This window comes from Quercus robur, chromosome 6 (genome assembly GCF_932294415.1).
Source record: "Quercus robur chromosome 6, dhQueRobu3.1, whole genome shotgun sequence".
NCBI classification, from domain to species: Eukaryota; Viridiplantae; Streptophyta; class Magnoliopsida; order Fagales; family Fagaceae; genus Quercus; species Quercus robur.
Window position 1 is genome coordinate 18,735,247 of NC_065539.1, and position 24,270 is coordinate 18,759,516.

At 38.5% G+C, this 24,270-nt stretch overlaps 3 protein-coding genes across 3 annotated transcripts; 1 reads left to right on the forward strand and 2 right to left on the reverse strand.

Moving 5' to 3' along the window:
• Positions 1-520: 520 nt before the first annotated feature.
• Positions 521-3,111, reverse strand: LOC126733108 (pentatricopeptide repeat-containing protein At5g44230). Its single transcript, XM_050436291.1, has one exon. The coding sequence runs from the start codon at positions 2,986-2,988 to the stop codon at positions 1,024-1,026; it is 1,965 nt and encodes a 654-aa protein (XP_050292248.1). The 5' UTR covers positions 2,989-3,111; the 3' UTR covers positions 521-1,023.
• Positions 3,112-4,295: 1,184 nt separating this feature from the next.
• Positions 4,296-5,962, forward strand: LOC126733109 (uncharacterized). Its single transcript, XM_050436293.1, has 2 exons — positions 4,296-4,757; positions 5,596-5,962. The coding sequence occupies exons 1-2, from the start codon at positions 4,590-4,592 to the stop codon at positions 5,791-5,793; spliced, it is 366 nt and encodes a 121-aa protein (XP_050292250.1). The 5' UTR covers positions 4,296-4,589; the 3' UTR covers positions 5,794-5,962.
• Positions 5,963-11,182: 5,220 nt separating this feature from the next.
• Positions 11,183-16,959, reverse strand: LOC126733110 (uncharacterized). The gene is made up of 7 exons (XM_050436294.1): positions 16,343-16,959; positions 15,690-15,832; positions 15,052-15,323; positions 13,060-13,214; positions 12,396-12,658; positions 11,882-11,944; positions 11,183-11,761 (listed from the first exon to the last, which is right to left on the reverse strand). The coding sequence occupies exons 1-7, from the start codon at positions 16,626-16,628 to the stop codon at positions 11,504-11,506; spliced, it is 1,440 nt and encodes a 479-aa protein (XP_050292251.1). The 5' UTR covers positions 16,629-16,959; the 3' UTR covers positions 11,183-11,503.
• Positions 16,960-24,270: the final 7,311 nt, after the last annotated feature.

Consider the following 24,270-nt stretch of genomic DNA (forward strand, 5'->3'; position numbering starts at 1 on the left):
GATATAGCAGCGGACAAGAATCATGTTTGCTGAGCTCACATACTCCTTCAAAATCTTCTATTTATGCAGTTATCAGATTCTTTTGACATAACATTCAATCTGGCATATATCAGTAAACTAAAATTGGAAGGACCAAAAATAGATGCGAAAATGAAGATAGCTTGAGTTATTTTCATTCTCTTCTAAACTTTAAAGCCTCTATCTACTTCAGTAGAGTATGTTATTTGCTTCATCCCACTCTGCTGTGTTGTTGCTACCTGTATATTAAAATTGGCAGTATGGGGCCAACAAATAATTTCCTCCAAGTTGATGTCTCTGATTCCTGAACTCATTAGTCTCTACCTGTCCCCCTATTAAGTGCATCGATCAAATTATACTAATTACATACGAATGGCTTAAACATTGCTGCGACTAGACAACTGGTTGATCCAGACTTGTCTCTTGTTTTTGCCAATACTAACGAATTCACCTTTCAAAATTTCTAGCAAGATGAAAATCAATTACTTATTCTACACCACTATAACTTTCCAAACAATCAAGCCTATCATTATATTGACTCACCAGGGGAAAGTTAACGATGTCCTGCAAAAAATAGTGACTTCATTGTCTTACAAAGGAATGACTGTGTGGAAGATCTGAACTTTTGTCACTCTACTTTGTCATGTGTAGAAATTCCTCAAGGGTTGGAGTAAGACAAAATAAGGTTTATGATAGGCGATCTGTGTCCTGGAAAAACAGCAAGTTCATTGTCTCACAAAAGGTGCAACTGTCTAGATAATCTGAACTGTTTTCACTCTACTTTTTCAGGTGTCGAAACTCCTCAAAGGTTGTAGTAGACACAAAAGAAGGTGGTGAATGCAAATTAAAGAATGTACTCTTCTAGCAATGGTCTTGCATATATCATTTGAACTCAGAAGCCTGTGTATTAATGACCAAAGCAATCACATGACCGCCAGTTTTCCACAAAAAGGATTCTAGTAAGTTTGTGTCACACCCTCTTCATTATTTAAATTCCAGCATCGATCACCAAAAGTTACCACAAGAGCATGCCCCATCACTAAAGTGGTGAAATCTCATGTTATCCCTGACAACAATCTCCCTCCCCATGACTTGGGATGCACTACACATGAATGCATGGCAATCTTCACATATTCTCAGGTTCTTCATGATCTTAATGGTGCAACCTGCATCTGAACTGAGCAGCCCATATGCCAAAGCTAGCTTCTCACTGTGATTCATTAGTATACGCTTCTTTTCATCATCACTTAGATCATAAGTGACAGACCCTAGGTTTGGCTGGTACCCTTTAGCCTTCAATCTGTCCAGAAGATCTGCCAATGCCCGCTTTATCTCACTGGATTGTGGATGGTTCATATCACCTGCAAAAAACTCATGAACTACCCCTTCTTTTGATTCAACCCAGCTACATCCAGGATTCTTTTTAAAACCCTTTTCTCTCATCAAGATTCTTAGCCTTGAAACATCATCCCACCTTCTTGCCGACGCATATATGTTAGATAGCAAAATATAGTTTCCAATACCATTGGGTTCTAGTTCAAATAGATGGTTAGCAGCAATCTGAGCAATGTCAGGATTCCCATAAATGCGACAAGCTCCAAGCAGTGCTCCCCACACGCCTCCATGGGGCTCCATCGGCATTGTTTCAATAAGTTCAAGTGCATCTTCCAAGCGTCCAGCACGACCAAGGAGATCAACCATGCAAGCATAGTGATCTGCTGATGGAGCAACACCAAAACATTTTTCCATGGTTGCAAATAATTGCCGACCTTGTTCCACCAAACCCACATGGCTGCATGCTGTAAGCACCCCAATAAAAGTGACCTTGTTGGGTCTTATCTCAGTCTTCAACATCTCATGAAACAATTGCATTGCTGCATGCGCACGACCATGCATGGCAAACCCCACAATCATTGAACTATAAGAAAACACATTCCTTTCCTTCATTCCTTCAAAAATATTATATGCCTCCTCCACACTCCCACACTTTGAGTACATATCTATCAACGCAGATCCCACTACAACATTCTCAGTCGGCCCAAATCCATATCTCGCAGCAACATCCCGAACCCAGTTTGCATACTTAGCCACACCCAGTAGTGCACAAGCCGAAATGACACCAACAATTGTAACCTCATCTGTCTTCACACCCGAATCCTGCATTCTCTGAAAGCAATCCAAAGCCTCCCTCGGCCTACCATTCTGAGCATACCCTGTGACCATTGCAGTCCACGCCACCATATCCTTCACGGGCAATCCACTAAACAATTCCCTCGCTGAATCCATATCCCCACTCTTAGCATACGCAACAATCAACTCAGTCCAAGAAACCACATCCCTCTCAGACATTTCATCAAACACCTTGCGTGCACACTCCAAAAACCCGCATTTCACATACATATCAATCATAGTATTACCAACATACAAATCAGAAGCAAACCCACCAATCAAAATCGTCTGGGCATGAACCTGACGCCCCAAACCCACATCCAGAACAGCACCACAAGCTTTAAAAAGCGCTGAAAATGTAAAAGACACTGGCCCAGTACCTTCACTTCTCATACGATTATACAACACAACTGACTCCGAAAAGGGTCCTTGAGTAGCGTAACCGCGAATGAGTGCAGTCCAGAGAAATGGGTTTGGGTACTTAACCTGATGAAATACAAGACGAGGGTAAGAGTGAACTGGGACATCGAGTTTAGTAAGCATACGTATAAGCTTAGTGAGAACGTAGCAGCATTGGTCGACACCCTTACGGAGGATATGGGCGTGGACTTGTTTGATTTGAGTGAGGTGGGTACAGCCATGGAGAACAGAGATGAGGTGTGACTCGAAAAGCTTTCGTTGCTGAAGCTGAGAGAAAGGTATGAAGATATGAGTAGTAGTAGTACTTTGTGGGTGTCGTTGCAAAAGCTTGCTGGGATTGGGAATAGCTGTGGTGGAGAATTTGCGGGAGAGAGTGACCATTACACAATCCAATTCCCTGCTGATGATAGTGCAGCGCTCGCAGACTCAACGTTGGCGGCATAGCAATGCGCGACAGAAAATTTTGTGAATTTGTGAGCATCCAAAACGGTGCGTCCAAAGGGAATTGTTAAACTAGGAAAAAAATGAAATAAAAATACAAAAAGACCCTTGGTTTGGAACTTCGGATCAATTTCAAAAAACATACTAGAATTCTATAAATAAATAAAAAACATATTAGAAAACTAACATATTGAGACCCAAGTTATGTGAGAGGAACTTGACCCCTTCACTAAACTTGAGTTTCAAAACCTTGAGATACTAGTTTGTAAAATAGTTTTACAAACTTGGCAACTAACTAAATTGTTACAAAAATAATGTTAAATAGTAAATTTCCTTAGCTCTCAAAATAATCAAATCTCTCAAACAATTTCATTAGTTAGTAAGGTTTTGAAACTATTTAGGAATATAACAAATCGAGTATCACAGACTCGATTTGTATGAAAATTCCGTGGAAATCGAGTCTGTGAGACTCGAGTTTTGCAACAAAACCCAAAAATCATAAAACACCATACACAAGCAAACAAGTAAAAACCAAAGATCAACAAAGACAAAAAAGCAGAGAAAGAGGAACCCAAAACAAAAACCAACGAAGACAAAAAAGCAAAGAGATCAAACAAAAACCCAAAACACAAAGACAAAAAACAAAGAAAGAGGAACCCATAAACCCATGAAGACAAAAAACAGAGAGATTTGGGTTTGTTGTTTTTGCTGTAAATCAGAGGGCATGGGTTTGCTGAAGATCATGTGGAATTTGGGTTTGTGGGATCTACAAAAAACAGAGAGATTTGGGTTTATTGTTTGTGAGATCTTTGTTGTTGTGTGAGTGCCATGCTTGTTTCAATATGGAACTCGAGCGTTTGACTCTCAAGTATGAAACTCGACTCTTACTGACTCGATTTCAAAGAGCAAAATCGACTGTAAGGGACTTGATTTGTTAGATTTCTAAATAGTTTCAAAACCTTGCTAATTAATGAAATTGTTTTAAGGATTTGGTTATTTTGAAAAAAAAAAAAATTCTCAACTTCTTTGCCACAATTGTGATGTGGCAAAGTAGGAGGGATGAAGAAAAAAATTGTGTGTTAATGTGTAAGTAATAAGTAACTGCTCATAATATGCCACGTCAGAGTTGTGACAAAAATTTGTGGAATGGTGCAATTAGTCAATAGTGCTTTCAGTAAGATTAGGCAAACTTGCCCTCAAACTGGTATTTGTTCCTGTTCTGCCAGATTTTTCCATAGACTCACATCTTAATTTGTCATTTTTTATTCCTAAGGTCAATAAACCCTGTACTATGCGTTTCAAGAGGGTTTTAATTTTTATAATGCAATTTATTTTTCTCTTTTTTTGTTTTCTGCCATTTCCCTTCATTTCCCCCAATCTGATAGCCAGTGTCCTATTATCCAATCTAAATTTTATTTTTTCTTTATTATTATTTTATTTTTTCTTTTGTATAATTGTGCCTGACTAAAATTTTCATATACTGGGATCGGTGCTTTTAGTTTGACTGAAAAATAGTGAGCTTTGAGGTTGGGGAGAGCACTATGTTTGGGACGGCGATTAGATATATGGCGACGAAACCGAAGCCGAAGATGAAACCTATAGAGCTGAAAACTCCACCGGAGCAAACTCAGACCATAACAAGGGTCATATTCGACATCGTCAAGGAGCATGGTCCTCTCACCATTGGCGACACCTGGGATCGGGTTAAGGTACTTTCATCTTCCTCCTTTTTCTCTCTTTTATATGAATCTTTTGTTCTTATTGTGAAAAATATTATTATGTGTCTGTACAAGTTTGAAGGCTACTAGCTAATAGAAACGGCTTTTTGATTGCATAAAAGGCTGTAGAGAAGGAAATTGAGCAGTCCAGTAATTTTAATCCCAAGGGTTGTGAAATTAGTTGTACCCTATTCTCAATTTTGCTTCAAATATAGTTTCTGAGGTTTTTGGCCAAGTTGATTTGTACAAATTTAAAGGATAAAAGATGTTGGTTCATTCCCATTTGAAACTGCTTGATGTGAAAAATGTTGATTTTGTAAACGGTTATTGGTATTCAGTTCAATATCACAAGTATGCACCAGGTTGAGAATTAGACAAGTAAATGATTAGGCCGTGTCAAGCAAATGAATGCCATGGCAATGGTTATGCTATGCACAAGTCGTATTATGTTTCTCTAATGTAGGATGAGCTATTAGTTTACCTGTATAAATGTGTGGCAGCATCAAGCATAGTGCAAACTTGGAAAGTCTGTGATATGAATGTTTTTGGTCTCATTTGTATAACCTATGACAATAGGATAGTCTTTTTGGTTTGTTGCATTGGATGCATATGGATTATTGGGCAGAAACGCTTAGCTCAAGTTGGGAAGTGCTATTCGTATTGCTCTTCCTCTTTGCAATGAATTTCTCTTCTATGTTTTTCGTTCAAGATCTTTCCATGCCTTAACTATCCTTCTGCATTCCCCGTCTTAGTTTCTTGACGCCAAAAGTTTATCTTCTGCAAATTTTCGAAATGCTTTTGACTGATTCACGTGTTAAATCATTTTCAGGAAGTTGGTTTGAGAGGATTGACAAGCAAGAGGCACATGAAAATAGTGTTGAGATGGATGAGAGAGAGGCAGAAGCTTAGGCTAATATGCAACCATAAAGGGCCTCACAAACAATTTCTATATACGACTTGGTTCACAAAATCCAACATCAACCAGGCAAAACCAGATAATAATCCCTCACAACCAAAATTCCCATAAAATTGATGTGTTATTAACTAAGCAGCTTGCTCAAGAATTTTCACTTTTTTTCCAGTCCACAATTACTTTGCACAATCATAAATGTAGAACTACAGGCTAAATGCCACAACAGAGAAGTGCTTGATTGTAATTTCACTCTTTTCAGTGCATATAGTGGCTGTTTGCGTTATATTTGTTGATTGGTCAGTTCTTATCCAGTTTATGTTTATGCTGCTCAGGCTGCTATGATTCTGAATATATAGTTTCATGGGCAAAAGGCAAGTGTCTGAGGGGAGAGGATATGTTTCCTCTGAACGCCAAAAATACCTTGTTGCATGGTGAAATGCTTGTGGCCTAGTGCAATTAACTGTTATGGGAGGATTTGCTTTACGCGAATGCCCAAGATGTCTTCTATTTAGGCCATTTTCAGGTACTTCAAATCCACGAACAAGGTGTGGGTGTGTACTATTGAATAAGGGAACCAACATATTTGTACTGTTGATTGTGGAGTTGCTTAACATGGTGACTTTCAGTATATTTCCATTGCACTCAAGGACTCCGGCCAAGCAGAATCAGTGAGGGAGATAATTAGCTAGGAACAATATGACTTGTTAAAGGGCCATCTCTGAAGGATTTGGCGTGTTCTATCTCAAAGGAGGAGTTGCTTAGAAGCATATAGGTTGGAGTTGGAGGGTAAAAATGGCCAAATACCATATTTGGCCGAAATAAATAGTGTTATATCACTCTTTATGAAATATTTAGCAATTTACCATTGTTTTGAAACTCAAGTTTATGAAACTCGAGTTCTACATAGAACTTGATTTTATGAAAATAGAGTTCCAAAAGTATGTGACACCATGCCTGTAATATAAAACTTGAGCTCTTGAAGCTTGAGTTCTTTAAAAAGATTGTTATTAAAAAAACATTTAATCGGTTTTTTTGTAAATAACACTAACATTTTGGGTATTTCTAAAGAATGAATCTTCTTGTAACTTGAAAGTTACATCTGTTGAGGTACAAATTTTCGGGCCTTGATTTTATTAGCCAACTCACAAAATACTCACATGAACCCACATATTATTTAAAACCCACATAAAAATTTCCCATATGTATTACCCAAATATTCTCCATATTATTGGGCCTTCACAAATACTCCATACCCAAACTCATAAATTACCATAGGCCATCTCACAAGTATTGTCTATTATATCCCACATATCATCCAACTTAAATTCTCCACAAAATATGCTCATCGTATCACCACCAAAATTGGGCCACAAAATTACACTATCCCCACACAAAGCCCAACATCATTTTGGCTTGTGGGCAAAACTCAAAGAAAGCCCAAATTCCAAAAGTCCCACTACGATGTGGCTAATTCCAAAAATCTCACTACGATGTGACTAATTCCAAAAGTTCCACTACGATGTGGCTAATTCCAAAAATCCCACTATGATATGGCTAATTCCAAAATCTCACTATGATGTGGCTAATTTCAAAGTCCCACTACGATGTGACTAATTCAATGTCTTACTACGATGTGGCAAATTCAAAACTCGCTATGATGCAGTACCATTTACAAAGCCCGTTGCTACACGACACCTCTAAAGCCCGTTGCTACACGACAATACTTTACAAAATCTCAAAATCATTTTCGCAAAGCCCAAATGCTTATTTGACATCTATTTTTACAAAGCCCAAATTCTAATTTGGCACTATTTTACAAAGTCCAAATACTAATTTGGCACTATTTTTACAAAGCTCAAAATCTAATTTGGCACTATTTTTTACAAAGCCCAAATACTAATTTGGCACTATTTGATAAAGCCCAAATATTGTTTTGGCAATTCTTTCATAAAGCCCAAATACTAATTTGGCAATTATCTTTACACTATTTTTACAAAGTCCAAATGCTTATTTGGCATCCATTTTACAAAACCCAAAACCATTTTAGCAATTATCTTACAAAGCCCAAAATAACATTTTGGCAAAAACAATTACTTTATACTCAAAGCCCAAATGTTGATTTGGCACTTATTTTGCAAAGCCCAAATAATCTTTTGGCAACTATTTCATGAAGCCCAAATGCTACTTTGGCACATATTTACTAAATTCAAATATTATTTCAACATTTTTTAAATCCCTAACTCATGGGAAATACAAATTACTCATCTCTCAAAAGAATATCTCTTTCACAAAATTTTATGGGAACTATGTCTATTATTTCCATAATCAACTAACTATAAAACCCATGAATATCACCTATGGCAAAACTACTCATCTTGTAGGGTTAACCAAGCCCAAGCAAGCTTATCAACAAAGCCCAACTGGGTCAGGCCAACCCACACACAAATCTCAGCTATTGAAGAACACGTGAACTAGTCAACCAAGATTTAGCAATAATTAAACAGCTAGAGCCCCTTCCCATCAGGTCCCAACATGTCTAATCAGATCAAAAAACAGACACGTGTCCAGCAGGGGATGAATTCTTTCTCCACAAGCTAAAATCCCATCATCTCTCAAGTGACATAAAGCTGAAGGTGATGTGACAATAAGCTGGGAAAGCTGGGAAAGTTTCAGCCAGCTGTTACTTCTTTCTCCTTTAGCTCATTCAGTCAAGAAACCAAAGCTACCATGACCAGACAAGTGAAGCTTCTAAAACGACATAAAATTAGCTCATTTCATACTAAAAATATGTATTCTCTAGTTCATGAACTAAACACATGAACCCCAAATGGGGAAACTTAGGGAAATGTGGTTTGGAGGGCATCAAAGAGGATCCTAGCAGAGTTCTCAGCAAGGGCTCCAAGGTTGACACCTGGCTTGGAGTGGTCCAATCTGCCATAGGGAACTCTGATTCTAGTTGCAGCATATCCAAGATTATTAGTCTAAAACATGCTCTAATCCCATCAGCCAAGGCTAATCAGCATTCAATGCTAAAGCCAGAAACCCAACTGTTATTACCCAAAACAGCAGAAACCTTCTAAAGTTAAGCTTACTACTCTTAGCTAAAAATCTTAAGAACGATTCTCTAAGGATTTTTTTTGGAGATTGAGGAAGATTCAGTAAAGATTATTTGCTAATCACCCCCTGAAAACCCTAATATAAATGGAGCTCTCCATTAATGCTTCAACAACCAACAAGACACTAAGACTTACACCAGAAAAGTTTCTGCATTAACCTCTCTGCTTAAGCTTTCTCTAAGCTCTGAAAAAGCCTTTGAGTTCTTGGTTTCAAGCATAGAAACTAAGTTCCCTAGCTCCTAACTCACAAATACTTTCTCATAGCTCTACTCTAAAACACTTACTTGCCCCAGCAGAACATTCCAGCAGTACTACTATACACTCTCACTCATTACTCATACTTCTCACAAATGATTCTCTCTATTCACTACATATATTATATTCATGAGCATGCCATGACACCATAATGATCTCGCTGCGCTAGCTGGGATCTCACTCTCTCCCTTCATCTCACACTAAGTCTTCTCCATTATTTGTTATTATGGAACCTATAATATTTACTTATTCATTTACTATCAATGGTTATGATGTAACTGTTACTATAGAGTTTTTCCCTCATATTGTTGTATTAGAAGACTTCTCCCCAGAGTTAACGGATGATGAGTCTGAAAACATAGATATTTCCCTTAGTCTGTAAAGTAACTAATAGCTAGAGACTTATCTTGTGTTGTTTTACTTTACTTTTGGGCTATTTTTTGTAGGAATACCTTACCGCTGGGCCCTTTTTGCTGTGAAACATTTTTACCACTGGGCTGTTTTCTGCAGAAATACTTTACTGCTAGGTTATTTCTTACAATATGTTTTTCAACTGTGCTGACATGTTCGCTATAAGGATTGTTCATGGGCCACTCCTGACAATTCCAATCTAAGCCCAAGGCATAAAATATAGTGGACTTCTTGGATCTTCACCGATAGCCTTTGGGCCGTTCATTGAGCCCATCGTCGAGTTTTAGTTTAGACCCCCCAACCCAACATAAATATTATTTGTCGAGAAGGAACTTTTTCACCCCCGACAACATCTAATTACTTTTTCCCCAATTCCCATATGTATCCATGTGAAATCACTCACATCCTCAGCTACTTTTAATTAATTCCCTTTAGTCTTTCTTTTACTTCCAGTCTTTCTTCCTCAGTTCCTCAGCAATAGCTGCAATACCGTGGGTCTCTCTGGTTTGTCCTCCTCTTCTTCCTCCTTTTCTTCTTCTTTTTCTTCCTCTCCACCCCCACCCCCCCTCCTCCTTTCACATGTAAAACTGCCACTGCTTCATCTTGCCCTTCCTTTTTTTTTTTTTTTTTTCACCTTCTCTATTCATAGCTTCATACATGTATGTGTGTGTGTGTGTGTGTGTGTGTGTGTGTATTAGTGAGATTTGAAAGGGTCTGGGAGTGAGAGAGATTGAAGCTTTGTTCTGACCTAGATCGAAAAATTGACAAAAAAAAAGCTTAAAATGGTGTCCCAAAATTAGAAAATTTCATCGCCAACGAACTTGAAATTTATACAAAAGCACAAAACTTGAATTTTGTAAACTCAAGTTCCGTAATTTTAATTCTAAATTCTAGGTTAGAGGGTGCCACCGTGATAGTTTTTTATGAAACTCGATTTTTGAAGCTCGAGTTACATGTCAAATTCAAGTTTCATAAACTCGAGTTTTAAAAAGGTGGTAATCACTAATTATTTCTCAAACAATGGTAGAACACTATTTATTTCGGCCAAAGATGATATTTGGCCATTTTCGCTAGAGTTGGAGCAACTTGATAACATCTCCTTGGTATTGGATCACGGATGATTTGTGGGATAATAATGACCCCAATTTATTGGTCAATTTCACTCAAGAAGTGTTGAGATATGGGAGGTTGGCTCAGGCGAATGCAGGATAAGCAAATGCCCTCCAAATCACGGATGATTTGTGGGATAATAATGACCCCAATTTATTGGTCAGTTTCACTCAAGAAGTGTTGAGATATGGGAGGTTGGCTCAGGCGAATGCCGGGTAAGCAAATGCCCTCCAAATAAAATCGTTGATGAATGCAAAACATGAGCCAAAAAAAGTAAAAAAATACATTTGATTTAGACGACAATGGACAGCTCGCTGGTTATAATATTGCATCTTCTTCCTTGTATTACAACCAAAAGCAGAAATTCCGCATACATTTCAAGTCAAAAAGTTCTCCATCATTTCCATCAAAAAAGTTCTCTTCATTACCGTAATTTAAGAAAGAAGAGATTAGGGGCCAACAACACCCTTCGAGCAGGGGCCATGATAGTGCCTGTCTAGGTGAAAGTTGGGGCTTTCTAAGAGTTTCTTCATAATTAAACTGCCAACATTTTTCATTACAATGCTTGTAAAGCAGATCCCAGAGAAGAAACATGTCAATAATGCCAGAACTGATGCATTAATCAAGCACACCATAGCAATTAGAAAATAATAAGGAGAAGCATTTTGTAATTTTGAAATCAGTTTCAAATCATTGACCTATTGCCATGAGATGACAAACTATAAGAATAAAAATTTCCCATGCTATACAAAAACTATATGAACAGGCCACTAGCTCAATTTCTTATCTATACACAATCTACAGCCCTTTCAAAATTCGGAGTATAGAGGGCAACCTGGGGTAGGTTTTGGCCATTACCACAAGAATATTGATCTCTCAATTTAGCTTAACACGTAGGGTTCTACTTGACAGTTAAGGGGCCTTCCAAAGCATCAAGAATGTGAGCTGGTCTTTGACTTATGCAACACTTCCTTCAGAACTGCAGCAATTCGATGAGCCATGTGGTGCTCTAAAAACATTTCTTTGACCCTCTTGTAGCCTCTCTTCCCCATCGTGAGCCTCCTCTCAACATGAGTAGCGAGTTTGACAATATTTTTGGCAAGCGGAGTAATCCCTTCTTTCCCAATAGGATGCAACAAACCTGTTGTCCCATTCACTACAATCTCTGTGGTGCCACCTGCCGCTGTTCCCTGACAAAGGTTTTGAAAATAAAGCAACAATATATTCTGTTAGTGCTTAAGATTCAGATAAGAATTCTAGCTAGAGCCTTAGGAGATACATATTGAAAAGTAACAAATGGAATTAATTACCAGAACAGGCAGCTGAAATGCCATAGCTTCGATGGTTATCCTACCAAAGCACTCTCCACGTGCCTACATAGAATAAGAACAATTTTTTTGAAAAAGAAAAGGTAAAAAGGAAAAGAAAGGACTAATTCCTAGTAGGGAACAAGGATGCATCAACACATAATAATCATAAATGTAATCTCACTTATTTGTTCTAAGGAAAATCTATTTTAAATTAAAAGGAAAAAAAGAAAAAGAAGAAGAGGATAGACTAATATTGTAATGTTAATTGACAGCAACTTTATCCACCATTAGCCTCATAACGATGGTGTTGCTGTTGTTTAGAATCAACCATCAAAACAGAAATAACCAATGTACACATGATAATTGCAAAAAGAACAACAAACAAAGAAGCAATATAAGATACATAACAAATCCACTAATGTAGAGCAAGGGGTCAGGCATTGATGTGATGGCAAGTGCCTTCCACAAAAAGCAGCAGGTGAGAGAGAGAATGCTATGAGCATAGGAAGATTACCTGGGAATTCTGCACAAGAACATCAATCGCAGCTAGATAAGGGGCTACTGTTAGAGTTTTATTTACAAAGTGAACTCGATCTTGAATTTTCTTCAGCACTACAAAATTACGTAATTCTGATTCAAACTTAGTCTGAGCAGTCATGTCACTTCCAACAATTACTGCATGCATTGTTGGCACCTGCAACTTCTTTTCTTGGATCAATTGCAAGCTTTCATAGAATGAACGCAGAAACAGATCCTGGCCTTTTCCACGTGATACACCTGTAGTTATATTGAGTAATTTAGTTTCAATGAGCTATGCAAATACCAATAACTAGCATAAACCTAAGAAGCATTCCTTTGTTATTAATTTTCCCTCCTTTTTTTTTTTTTTTTTTTTTTTGTTGTGAAAGAGGGTAAAGGAGGTGGGATAAAGGATGTTATGGTAAGTAACAGAAATTTCTCATGCACAATAGAAGCAACCACATATGAAAAAGAAATTAGCACTAGCAAACATGCAATTATGGTCAAGCATTTACCAAATAAGCCATGGCAGAGTAAACAAATATAGCCTAGCATGAGACCACATCATTCATTAATTACAGACATGTGCCTTGATCTGTACAGAAACAGTTGAAATAGAAAAAATCTTGCATGTGATCTCATCAGTGATGAATGCTTACTGTTTATGATGGCAAATAGTAAATCTTCATTTCGCACTCCAAGAGACTCCCTGACATGTTCACGCAAAACCCTTTTAGCTACACTATCTTCAGCAACTTCCATAAGTTCCTTGCTATTTCCAAGGTGAACAACATAGGTCTCAGGCATTTTAATCCTGCAGAGAGAAAATAATTAGATAAGGTTATCCTTAATATTTTATAGGAAAACTATAAAAAAAAATTAAAAATTGAGGGAAGAAGAACATGAATGATGCATTTGAAAATTTATGACCCATTCAACCCACAGATCCTGCCAGACCTGTATTCAATCAGAGATTGTGTGTGTGGGGGTTCTAGTAATGAATTTGGGTTGGACTTTCATCACCTATTAACCAAAGCCTTCAAGTTATGATTTTTGCTTTTCCAAACATCAGCCAGTTTCTAATAAAAAAATTATATTTCCATACGGACCAAGTTTCCTTTGAAAGGTCATGAGCATCAGGATATGCATTGAATACTACCATACTGGCAAAAGTGATGATTGTCTAACCTCAATAACCATATTAAGGCTATCCTTAATATTTTATAGAAAAAATATAAAAAATTGAGGGAAGAAGAACATGAATGCTGCATTTGAAAATTTATGACCCATTCAACCCACCAAACCTGCCAGACCTGTATTGAATCAGAGATTGTGTGTGTGTGGGTTCTAGTAATGAATTTGAGTTGGACCTTCATCACCTATTAACCAAAGCCTGCAAGTTATGATTTTTTCTTTTCCAAACATTAGCCAGTTTCTAATAAAAAAATTCTATTTCCATATGGACCAAGTTTCCTTTGAAAGGTCATGAGCATCAGGATATGCATTGAATACTACCATACTGGCAAAAGTGATGATTGTCTAACCTCAATAACCATATTAAGGCAAAGCTAGATGGAAACAGACAGGTAGAACCCAATTAAAAGAGAGCAAGTATCATCATTTGAAAGGAGAAACAGCCACCCCTAAACAAAGAGCAGGTGATGATATTCACTATTGTGGATCATATGGAATTTTTTCTTGGTTGGTAATTTTCTGCTTGGGACATGTTCTTCAATTGAAAATTACCCACTATTGTGGATCAACTGCTCTTATCAGATGAGGAACTTTTTCTCCCTTTGAACATGACACCATTATAAGAGCAGGTGCTCCACAATAGTGGGTAATTTTCACTTAAAGAACATGTCCTAAGCAGAAAGTTATATTTAGGTAGTGACCTAGTGGCTTCAATTGTCCCAGGAAGGCAGGAAGTACTATTTTCCAACAAAAATTACTTTTCTCTTTCACCTTTCTTTTTTTTGCATTGGCACTCAATAGAATCACTATCATCAGAAACATGTTGATGGGAATATATCTGCCTCCTTTCTATAATAACAAATGCCCTTAAAGGGTTACATCAATATGTTAGGTATCCTTACTCCATTTTCCAGTTTTTCCAATTTTCATGATCTTTTCCCATGTAGTAGTCTTTTTTTAATGAAATTTTATCTTACCTATTAAAAAAGAAAAATTTCCCCTGTTTTTCAAATTTGACGACAACCTCCCTGAAATATTTATGTTTATAAGGTAATTAATTATCTACATCACTTGCCAAAATGCAAAACCCCGCCAAAAATACCAAACACTTCCGTACAAAAGGAAAATTTAGAGGTAGTGACTTTAAGAATTAGCAATACACTTCATAAAATGAAAAAGATAATTCAAATGTCATTTCTTTAAACTTGATATCTGAAAGTAAAGGCTTTATAAGAACCAAAAATACAAGTATACTGACTTGCCTAGGCATCATCTAGGATAAGAACCTATGCATTCATGATGCCATAGCTTTATCATGCTTGTGCCTAAGCCATCAGATTTGAAAAGTATACCTAGAACAATATATTCCAACAGAGAATATGTACCAGAAAGCAACTAAGTACAGCATTTATAAGAACTAAACTAAGAAAGTTTACATCAACAATTTAAAAGCCTACCTCAAGCGCTCTTGGGTCCTATTCTTCCAGTATTCTGCTGTTACATGTGAATCAATCATAGCACCAGCAACCAAAGGAAGGTGCTTAACATAGTCCAATTTGAAATAATGACCTCGCATTTCATGGATCCACCACAACACCTTCGGGAGAACACGAGGAACATTTTCCTTGAGAACAGTATCTAGCCATTTTCCAGCAACCGCTGTGTTCAAAACAACCAAATCAGCTTTAAGAGCGGTGTCTATAGCTTCCTGACCCTTGGCAGAGAAGACCTAAAACAATGTTTATGTGAAGGCATAATTAGAAACTAACTCAAAAAACATTAGACAAGTCAATCAAACCTTCAAAATTAGCACCAATTAATACATTGCAAGTCCATACCATTAAAATTTTAACACTCAAATAACAAGATTGGTTTACTTAAGATAACAACTGCAGCATTTGGCCAACACCAGTATGCCGAATAATAGAAAGGCAGACTGCTTCTACAATCATAAAAGAAACAATATAAAAACATATAGCCACTTGGAATTTGGCTCAAATAGTGAGGGGTGTCATGAATTGGAGTATACCTAGGTTTAATTCTTCAGTCACAAGCAAAGAAAAACATAAAGTATATAAGCCACTATAGGAATTACCTGCACTCCTCGGTTCAACATCTTATGCTCCAAACTATATATCACCCCATCTGCTTCTGATGTCTTTTGGATTGTAATCCAACAAACTTCGGTACCAACACTTCTTAACAAAAATGCCAGCTCCATCAACAACAATGGTCCACCTTAAAGAGAATTAACAAAAAGGAAATAAATAATTAAAATCACAAGATGAGGTGAAAGAAGACACCCATGTGGCAAACAAGATGAGCTCAACCGTAATAATGTGTTTGTGAACAAACATATACAACAATGAAAAAAATGTAACTACCCCTCGAAATATATACCAAAAAAATGAATAAAAATCCTTTGTCCTATTTTCCGTGTTCCACTTTATAATGTACCAATCACGACTTGCCACACATAAATTTTTCTTTCCTCATAAAATAACATAGCCTAAAATGAAAAAAAAAAAAATATATATATATATATATATATATATATATATATATATATATATATATATATCTCAAACGCATATACATGGTTTTGCAGTCATTCCAAACCGTTCTGAACACTAAGACACTGTCTCTAAACAAAGTCAATGGTAGTACAAGTTAAGCAATTGAGTTATGCAGACGATAAATTAGTGAATTTTAGCTAAAACAAAGACAAGAACGAGAATGAGGGAGTACCAGAAAGAGAGAGCTCGTGCGAGACAAGGAGGACGAGTTTGGACTTCATGAAAGCGAGTGGACTCGGCGTGTTCCCGATCGGCGAGGCCGATTTAATGTTACCCGGCTTCTCCAATACAGAGAGGTGGCTCCGATCGCAGGAGGAGTCGAAGGCGGATCTGATGAAGAAGGCGATCAAGGTGGAGATGGAGAGCATAAGAAGGAGAGGCAAGAGCCATCGCTTGTGAAAGTGCAACGACGCCCAACCAGAACCGTTGGAGTGCGAGTGCTGCAGCTGCTTCGCCATTTCTAGGGTTTCGCGCGAGCTTCGTTACGAGGAGCTTCGGCATTTTAGGGTTTCGAATTGGGAGACTTTGCACATTTGGCTATGTGGATTGGACACTTGTAAAGTGTAAAGAGGGGTTTGGGTTTTGAAATTGGAATGCGTTTTTTGACTGTGGTTGTTTTTATTCGATGTTTTGTTTTGGAACTTGGAACAGAATAGGCAAATGGAATTGGAATGAATGAAAACACTACTGTGCGTGAAGTATGAAATGAATTAACGCTGTTTGACTCTTTGAGAGAGGGGAGGAGCGTTTTTTCAAGTTTCCGGTTTCAGAATCACAAAATTGTAGATTTGTTCATTTTCTCGAAAAAAAAAAGGCTGACTTTTTCAATTTGTTACGTCGAAATTATATGCTCGAGATTGTTTTGGGCAATAATATTATCCAACAATTTACCCTTCCAGTTATTTATCCATTATCCCGTCAACTTAAAAAAGAAATTGATTTCTATTTTGATTCTCATTTAAATTTTTTTATCGTAAAATGACTTACTAATTAGTTGTTTTTTCTAGTGAAATGACGAACAAGTGACGTGACGTGACTCTTTATAAGACTGGATTGATGTTTCAATTTTCAGTGCAAAATTGGCTGATATAATAACTTTTTTTTAAGTACTTTTATTGATCAGCCCGAGAACAACAAAAAGGAGAGGGCCTGCCGCTATGAATACTTAGATTTAAGCTTACTTGTGTGTTTGGAAATATGTAGTTTTTGATAACTTATTTACATATTATATATTAATAAATATAGTTTTTTTATTAACTTTTTTGTTAATTATGTGAAAACATAACCTAAAAGTTGGCTTTTTTTTTTTTTTAAGAAAATAAATAGTTTTGTTAAATTTTTTTATTAAAAGAAACTAAAAATCTATTCTCTTACTTAACTTAACTGACATAGTACACTTTTTAATTCGAGGAAGAAAACCAATAAATAACAAAACAAAACTAGATTTCCATTACTACTTCCTTATTATTAATTTTAGAGTAAGTGGCAAAAATTCAATATAAAATTTGTAATTTTTTGGTACCTGCACTTTAAACCAACAATTATAAAAACTTGTGATCATCACCCTAACCATTGCTAACCTTGCAATAACATTTCACCTACATCGAAGATCATGGCAAACAAGCTTAAAAGAATAAAAAACTTCCAATAATAAGGGGCCTTTGTACCAAATAGAGTATTAAGACAACACCATAGTAGCACATAAGATAACTTGAGCAAAGAGGAAAATGAAAAGAAAGCAAGATTTTTGTGGAGCCAAACGATTTGGCAAATCACGTTTTGTCTAAAATATGCGTTAAGATTTTGTGAAGAGTCTATTCAAATGGACTCTTAATTAAAGAGAGTTTGCGTGTGAGAACTATAGAGAGAATGAGAAAGTTAGCAAGAGAGAGAGAGAGAGGGGTAAGTATGGGAGTCATTGCTAGGGACAACGACAGCAATTGGTGATGGGCAGAGCTTAAGTCATAGTGGCTAGTCTAATCCAAGAGATAGGTATTAATGAGAATAAATTTGTTGTGATACATTTTATTCATTAACTAGTTGTAGCCCATACGTCTTGCAATGCACTAGAAAGAAACATGATATGGTTTTTCTCTCCTTTTTTATTATTTTAATTTTTTGTAAATATCAAATTTTATAATTATGATAGTTACTAATAGGCATTTATTTTGTATAGTTGTGTTTTTATATAGTAATAGAACTATATGTCTATATATATTATAGCATTGCATATTTATTATGATTATATATTTACTTATGAAATTATATATTATACGTTAAATGGAGAATTTAAATATAAACATGACATGCCAAGATTTTATTGGAAAGTTTAAATGTTAATTTAATTAAAAATATTTATCAGAATAGTGCCTTAAAACTTATGTGGCACTGTATTATATTATAAATTCATGAAATATTGACATGTAAGGTTGAGATAAGAGTGTGTAAAACATGATTTTTCACAAGATCTTAATTGATTTTTTTTAAGAGGATTAATTGAATTTAAACTCATATAAATATTTGATAGAAAGAAATTTAATGGCAAAATTTGTTGAATAGTACTGAAAGGACAAGATCTATACCCTCAGCCCACTAGAGAGGGATGATGGCCCAACAAACCTGTAAGTGAACAATTTGGTGATCCAATTCTTGTCGCTTAAGTCTTGGTCCAAAAGGTCCCACATAATGAATTTTGGTAGAGTATGGGCTAAAGAACTCAGTTTCAGTTAGTTTGAATGGTTTGATGTATGGGTTAAGGGAACACACAAACAAGAACGAAAATGCCACTGTGTAGAAAAGCCTTCAGAAATGATCAGGCTAAAAACTTGATTAATAGATGCAGATCAATGCAGTAAAACTCCACTACAGTATTCTCCTCTTTTTTTCCCGTCCCTCTCTCTTGGAGGACCTTTACATATTATATAGGCCATTTCCAGTCATCTAGGCTTTACACTTGTTGATCATCCAAACCCCCACTTGAGCACCTGTCCCATCAGACACCCCTCTCAATTCTTAGTGAGTTGCGGTAGCCAAGGTAACACTGTTCAGGGATCTTCTCCTCATTAATGCGGCCAGGAGAGTAGTTGTAATACATTTAATGTGGTGGTGGCAACCTTTGCTGAGATATTTTGAGTTTCCTTCCTTTTTACATATTTGGAAGATGGACTATAGTGGCTTGGATGTACCTTTACTCCAGATTTTACATTATCCGAGGAGAAATTACTTCTCGGACATGTTCTCTTTACCCTAGTGGGCCGAAATAAGGATTGTTTGGGCCACGCTGACTCCTCGAACGGGCTGCGTCCTCGGACGGGCCTAGGCCCAGCCAGCCTGTTATTTTGGGCCGGTCCCCACAATGGCCCCTCAAAACTCTGGTTTTTGATCTCCTTCCGAGGAGAAAAGCGGGGTTTTGACATTACAAAGGATGGAATTAATTAGCTCATGATTCACACGTGTGGGGGCAGTTACTTTTGACGCGCTACAATTTACGAGGCGCAACTATTTACTCCAAGCGGCTTCATGTCTCCCTTATCCAACGGCGAGGCACAGATCCAACGGCTGACATTCTTCCTAGAATTCTTGAGCGGGAGTGATTTCCCTTTTCTCCCTAGCTATATAAAGCCCTAAAGAGACTCTTTTTTCTTTTTTACTAGCACATAAGAAGTCCAGAGAACTCCAGAAAACTCCAATCGCCCAAAGATTCACGAGCATTTCTGACCTTCACATTTCTGTAGCCATTTCTGCGAAGCATCCTTCCTTGAAAAGATTTCCAAGTGTCTTGGTGATTGTTTGTGAGGACACCCGTAAGTTCCATTTGCATCGTTGCTTCAAATTTCTCCTCGGCTTTCAATTTCTTCTCGGTTTTCTTTCCGTCCCTCCAGTTTAACTTAGATGGGTAGATTCAAGGATCTAGTAGATACCCCGGCTGCCATGGAGGCTTTTAGGGCAAAATATCATATCCCACCAGGTGTGGTTCTTCAGTACTGTCCCCCAGAAGAAGTATTAATAGATAGAGATATGGGTCAAGTCGTCATTCTCATGATTACTTTTATAGAAGGGGGAATGACACTTCCCATGCGTAGGATTACCCGGGACTACTTGTTCCACCATAGGTTGACACTACATCAGTGTGCTCCAAACATGTTCAGGATATTAGGCTGCGTAGATGTCTTGAACGAGCGGATGGGTCTAGGCCTTACCTGGCATGATGTGGTTCATCTGTACGAGTGCCACTACATCGAGAAGGGGGGGTATTATCTTAAATCTCGGTCCGAGGTCGTTAGGCTAATCTCCTGCCTCCCCATATCCAATAAGACTATGAAGGATGATTTCCTCATTGCCTCAAGAGAATGGAGCGATGGTATTCATTGTCCAACTCGAGCAGGAATTCCAGGTGCGGCGCCTTTAGGGCCAATCCTTTAGGGAAGGGGCTTAGCTCTTTAGATTCATTCTTCTCTTTTTTTTTTAGAATCAAAAAATTTTATAACTTAACCATAATCTCCTTCTCGGCTATTTTGCAAATAGAGCTCAAGTTGCTCCTCGGCTGAGCCACGTAAACGTTCCGACCTTGAACTATCTTTTGAGGTCAGAAATCTACGCTACCGAGGACGGGCAACTACGCGCGGCTCATTTGGTTTTGGGCTACTAACCCCTATCCCGCGCTTTCCAAGACATTGGCCACGCCAGAAGAGCTGGTAGTCCGAGGCTAGCTAGGATTGACATGTCCAAGCCCAAGTTTTTGGCCCGACAAGATCTCAAGCCAGTCATGTTATCTGGCGTTCGGAATCCTCTACCAGTTGTGCAATTGCCTCCACCAGACAACCCTGAAGTTGCTGTGCCAACTGAAGGAGAGACTGAATCATCTCGTCTTTCTCTTGAGGAGGAGATAGACGAGTTCTATTTTGAAGAGGAGATTCCCAAAGCTCCTTTGATTGAGCTTTCAGACCCTAAGGGAGAGCAGGATCGAAATTATGTGGTCGGCACCCAATTATTATAGCCTGCTCGGACGACTCCTCAGAAGAAGAGGTAGATAATATGGCCTCCGGCAAAGGAAAAAGCTTACGAGAATTGATGGCCTCCCGAGGCAAAGGTCAATCTTCAAAGGGGGCATCTTAATCACAGACCCCTGTTCTTCCTCCCGTTGCTCCTCAGCTCCCTTCTGATCTCGACCTAAAGGTTAACACAGACCTGAAGAAGAAAAGGCCGGTTGAAAACCTTGAGGAAGGCGAGGTGAGCCCCCGCCAAGGCAAGCAGCAAAAAACCACCCGGGAGCAGAAGAACAAAAGGGCTCCTTCCGTAGAAAGCCGGGAGGAAGGGAATCGGGCTGAAATGCGTGTTAATCCGCACACTTGGAGCCCGAAGCTCGAGGTAGACGGGGTCGCCATTCCGTATACTGCCTCAGTCCGAGAATACAATAGGGGCCGAGTAGGATATATTGCTGAGGCCCTAGAGCAGTCGGTGCTCCTTCCCCGAGATATAGAGGCCTACAGGCGATTTTCTCAGCCTGAACTCTTTCTATCCCTCAAGAGGGACCTTGCAATGGTAAAGTGGCTTTTCTATCCTTTGGTAAAATCATTAGATCTTGTCACATTCTAAGATATTGCTTTTTTCTTTTGTGGACAGATAACTCAGCAAGTGTTTGTGGCCGAGGAGTACTGCCGCAACAACCGCAACTTGGCTGAAGCTGAGGCTTAGTCTCGTGCCGAGGTGGAGAAAGCTGTAGGGTCCCTCAAGCAGGAGAATCTTGAACTCTCGGAGAAGTTCAAAGAGGCGGAGAAAAACCGCCGGAGTGCCGAGGCTGGCTTGAAGAACGCTGAAACCCAAGCCGAGGACCAGGGCCAAAAATTGTTCGTGACCGAGACCAACCTTGCCACTGAAAGGCAAACAATGTTGGATCTCAAGGCTGCGTTATAGAAAGTTGAGGAGGAGCTCCGGCTGGCTAAAGAAGAGGCTCAGCTAGTTCGAGAAGCAGCCGAGGCTGAAAAGAAGGCTTCTTATCAGCTCGGGGCGGAGGAGACTGAAGCCAGGCTTTTTGAGGAGCTTCCAGAGGTATGCAGGGATTACTGCAGCATCTCATGGGCTTATGCCCTCGATGCTGCAGGGGTTCCTGCAGACTCGGCCTTGAGGTTGCCCGAGAAGGTCTTCTTCCCTCCTGAGATCTGAGAGATCCCTGACGATGCCCCTGAAGCTTCTGAGCAGACCCTGGTTATTCCTGATGCCATCCCTTTGCTTGATAAGGCCAAGGAGGGTCTTGGGGCAGATTCCCAAGCCAAAGAGGTTCCTCCTCAGCTAGAGCAGAAAGAGAATCCTCTTCCTTAGCCAGAGCAGAAAGAGAATCCTCCTACTGAGGCTTAGCTTCTTAGGGTTTTTATTACTGTATTTTCTTTAGAACGGGAGTTGTCTTATTTTTTGTTCTTTTGTAAAGACTTCCCTTTGTATTGATATCGGCTTATTAATATAGAATGTTCTTTTTTCCATTTCTCTTTTGGTATTTATGACTGATGTTGATATAATTTCATTATTTTGTTCAAAGTTAATACTGTTCCTCTAGTTAATGTTTGCAACAATATACACAAATATAAACGAATGAGAAAAGGCAGTGTCGTATGGCGAACTTAGAACAGTAGATGCAATTATACTAAACTACGAACGTACCTTAAAATCGCACAGGGTTGTTAATTTCCCCTAAGTATGTGGTCCGAAGAGCCATGCAGGATTTAGGTTCTGTTTAAAACTTGGATAGAAGCCATAAGTTATTAATTTTCCCTAAGTTTGTGGTCTGAAGAGCCATGCATGACTTAAGTTCTGTTTAAAACTTAGATAGAAGCCATAAGTTATTAATTTCCCCTAAGTCTGTGGTCCAAAAAGCCATGTAGGACTTAGGTTCTGTTTAAAACTTGGATAGATGCCTCAAGTTATTAATTTCCCCTAAGTCTGTGGTCCGAAGAGCCATGCAGGACTTAGGTTCTGTTTAAAACTTGGATAGAAGCCATAAGTTATTAATTTCCTCTAAGTCTGTGGTCCGAAGAGCCATGCAGGACTTAGGTTCTGTTCAAAACTTGGATAGATGGAAATGGACCAATGGGTATGCAATGATCATGAAACAAAACATACGCAGAGCCGTTTTCATTAATAATAATATCTTCTTAGATTATTTACATTCCATGGGCGAGGTACAGTTTTTTCATCTAAGTCTTCTAAGTAATAAGTACCTATTCCGGCCACAGATGTGATGCGATACGGTCCTTCCCAGTTGGGTCCCAGCTTGCCTCAGGAAGGGTTCTTAGCGCTGCCGAGAATCTTCCTTATCACGAAGTCGCCTGGACTCGAAAGTCACAGCTTTACATTAACATCATATCCCTGCTTTAGCTTCTGGTGATAACAGGCCATATGGATCATTGTTTTTTCTCTTTTTTCCACAGCTAAGTCTAGACTTTTTCCCAGTAACTCGTCATTGTTTTTTAGGGTAAAAGTGCCAAACTTCAACGTGGGGAAGCTGTTCTCGATTGGGAGTACGGCTTTGGCCCCATAAGTCATTGAAAAAGGAGTTTCGCCTCTTGACCGTCGCGGCGTCGTCTAATAGGTCCATAAAATGTGGGGGAGCTCTTCCACCCATTTCCCCTTTGCATCATCCAACTTCTTTTTCAGCCCACTCACTATGACCTTGTTTACGGCCTCGGCTTGCTCGTTTCCTTGGGGGTATGTAGGAGTGGAATATCGGTTTGTGATCCCAAAGTCGATTCAGTATTCCCTGAAGTTTTTACTATCAAACTGAAGACCGTTGTCCGAGATGAGGGTGTGGGGAGTTCCGAAACGCGTAATAATGTTTTTCCAAATGAATTTCTTGGCATCCACGTCCCTGATGTTGGCTAAAGGTTTAGCCTCTACCCATTTGGTGAAATAATTGGTGCCGACTATTATGTACCGCTTATTCCCTGCTGCTTTAGGGAAAGGGACGACAATATCAAGATCCCATTGAGCAAACGGCCAGGGGCTGGATAGGGGGTTAAGGACTCCCCCCGGTTGGTGGATATTTGGGGCAAATCTCTGGCATTGATCGCACTTCTTTGCATATTCTTGGGCCTCTCTCTGCATGTTCAA